We start from the raw sequence: 2,505 nt of genomic DNA, 5'->3' as shown, positions 1-2,505 counted from the left end.
TAACCAACCCATATAATAGTGGGACAAATCAATCAATCAAAAATATATCATATAGCAGGATAGAAGGGATAGTGCAGGCCAACCTATTATCTTAGCGGATTAAAATTTTTTCAACCCAACCAACTCAAGGTGAATTACGAGTTAAGCAGGTCAATCCACGAATATATATATATATATACACTGCACACTTTATAAAGCATGACTCGTCCATCCATGATAGAATATTCAAGGTGTTAAAAAAGTTTTGGACTCCCGAAATATGAATAGCAATATTTATTATTATTATTATTATTTTTATTTAAGGTTAAGTCATTTAAAATTTTTCTTTTTAAGGTTTAGGATTTAGGGGTTAGGTTATAGTATTAAAAAAAAATTATTTATTCATGGTAGATAAAAAGTACGAGATAATAATCCGGACATCACATGAGCAATTAAATTTTATGGTTTTGAAAATTTTTTATATACTTAATACTATAATCCAATCCTTAAATCTTAAAAGAAAAATCTTAAATGACTTAACCGTAAATAAAAAATAAAAAATATCACTATTCATGTTTTGGGCGCCTTGAATATTCTGTCACGAGATGAATCGTGCGTTGTAAGATACGCAAGATATCAAATCCCTATATATATAAGGTTGAAATTGTTATATTTGTGTTGCAAATTAAATTAGGTGGATTAAGTTCATGAGTCTATTAAATCCCTATATATATATATATTGTTAAAAATTTTAAATTTGATTGCGGATTAGATGGTTAAGTTCATGAGTCTATTAAAATTTTTCACTTTTATTTTAAATTTATTTAAAAAAATAAGTGTAGATCAATCCAAATCCATTGTAAGCCAATCTATGGAAGTTGCGGCGCAGACGGACTAATCCACTTAAATTTCATAATTAATAAAATATCAATTAATACATTTAAATTACACGGATCAATCAATCTAACAAACCTAATTAAATTGACGGCTCAGATCTATGCACCCTCACACGCCTCATGCACACTTCCCGCTATTTCACGACTCACTGGCAGTCTCCCCATCTGCCGAGAAAGAGCAAGAGAGAAGATGCCTTGCCTCATCTTCTTCACCAACGTCAGCCTCGACGGCCTCGACACCTCCGTCATCTTTTCCGAGGCCACCAAGGTTGTAGCTAAGTTCATCGGCAAGCCCGACGTCATCGGTTCCGGCCCTTCCTAATTCCCCCCTTATCCGATTTCCTCGCCTAGTCGCGCTCAAGGCGCTCGGCGAAATGCCACTTCGGTTTTTCCCTGATGTTTTGCGCTTGCAGTCCGCGATGGTAGTGCCGCAGGGCTCGGTTCCCATCTCCTACGGCGTATCGGAGCAGCCAGCTGCGTACGGGGAGCTCGTCTCCGTCGGCAGCCCGAGCCCCGACGTCAACAAGAATATGAGCGCCGCCGTGTCCTCCATCCTCGAGACCAAGTCGTCCATCCCCAAATCCCGCTTCTTCCTTAAATTTTACGACAGCGAGGTCAGTGGCCCTGTCCCTCCTCTGTCAAATTCCTGGTTTGGGGAATGTTGATGGGTTTCTCTCCCTCAGCTGAATTGCAGGGCGCCAACTTTGGGTGGAACGGATCTACTTTCTAGATCTCGAGCGGCAAAGCATTGATGCATATATAGGATCCAACATGGTTCTGTTCAGCTGCTATGATCATGATAAGTATGGCATTTACTTTGTTTCATCAGTCAGTATGAAATAAGAAAAGAATGTTCTATATATTTTTATGGCCATTTGTTTATGTTTTTCTGCATCAGTTTGATTTCTATTCTTGCATGTGTATACTCTGCATTGTTTCATGCAAAATATTGTATGATGAGAGAAATGACTCATTAATTATGAGGTCCAATCACTATACTAATTTGTTGTTTAGTGAATAGAATCTCACAGTTTGTAGCTTGATACAGTTAAGCAGGAAGACAGGATAGGAGAGTTGTCAATGTATAACACTTTCTTAAATCTGTGTTACATGCTAAAGACATTAGGGGTTTGATTTAATAAGAATTTGTTTATGTTCATTAAATATACATGAGATCAATTAAATAAATAAATTTGAATAATTTATTAAATTAAATAAATAAGAGTATATTTGTGTCTAATTCGTTAATGTTCATGAATAAAAATTATAATTGCTTCTGGGTTATAATTGAGTTGGTTATGACGAAATAGAGTTGCTGAAGTGGTCAAGGATTGAATTTCGACGAAGTCGAGGTAATGCCCTTCTCCGTCGTGGCTAACTGCAACTTTTCGATTTACTTTCTCAAGATAGTCATGGGGTCGACCGTGTGGAACCGTTGGAGTGGTGGATTTTATCTTTTGCTAAAATAAATAAAAATTATAATATCTTTGAGGTATGATTGAATTGACTACTACGGAATAAGCAAGGTTGAACTTCTTAATTTACTTCTTTATAAATAATCGTAGGATCAATCGTGTAGGACCACTAAAGTGATGTATTTTATTTTTTGCTACAATGAATAAAGATTATA

General features: G+C 36.0%; 1 protein-coding gene across 1 annotated transcript; it reads left to right on the top strand.

Annotated features, from left to right (window-relative positions):
* The first annotated feature begins 1,065 nt into the window (after positions 1-1,065).
* LOC141818530 (uncharacterized) lies at positions 1,066-1,605 on the top strand. The gene is made up of 3 exons (XM_074706016.1): positions 1,066-1,173; positions 1,289-1,489; positions 1,570-1,605. Exons 1-3 carry the CDS (start codon positions 1,066-1,068, stop codon positions 1,603-1,605), a joined length of 345 nt encoding a protein of 114 aa, XP_074562117.1.
* Positions 1,606-2,505: the final 900 nt, after the last annotated feature.

This window comes from Curcuma longa, unplaced genomic scaffold, assembly GCF_044706935.1.
Source record: "Curcuma longa cultivar G26 ecotype Majalengka, Jawa Barat unplaced genomic scaffold, ITB_CL_G26_1.1 contig_25201, whole genome shotgun sequence".
NCBI lineage: Eukaryota > Viridiplantae > Streptophyta > Magnoliopsida > Zingiberales > Zingiberaceae > Curcuma > Curcuma longa.
This window is presented reverse-complemented; position numbering and strand designations above follow the sequence as displayed.

Excerpts from the sequence above, each read along its gene's own strand:
- LOC141818530 (XM_074706016.1), top strand. The coding sequence starts at position 1,066 with ATGCCTTGCCTCATCTTCTTCACCAACGTCAGCCTCGACGGCCTCGAC. Across the intron at positions 1,174-1,288 it reads AGTTCATCGGCAAGCCCGAC|TCCGCGATGGTAGTGCCGCA; the intron begins GTCATCGGTTCC and ends TTGCGCTTGCAG. Across the intron at positions 1,490-1,569 it reads TTAAATTTTACGACAGCGAG|GGCGCCAACTTTGGGTGGAA; the intron begins GTCAGTGGCCCT and ends GCTGAATTGCAG.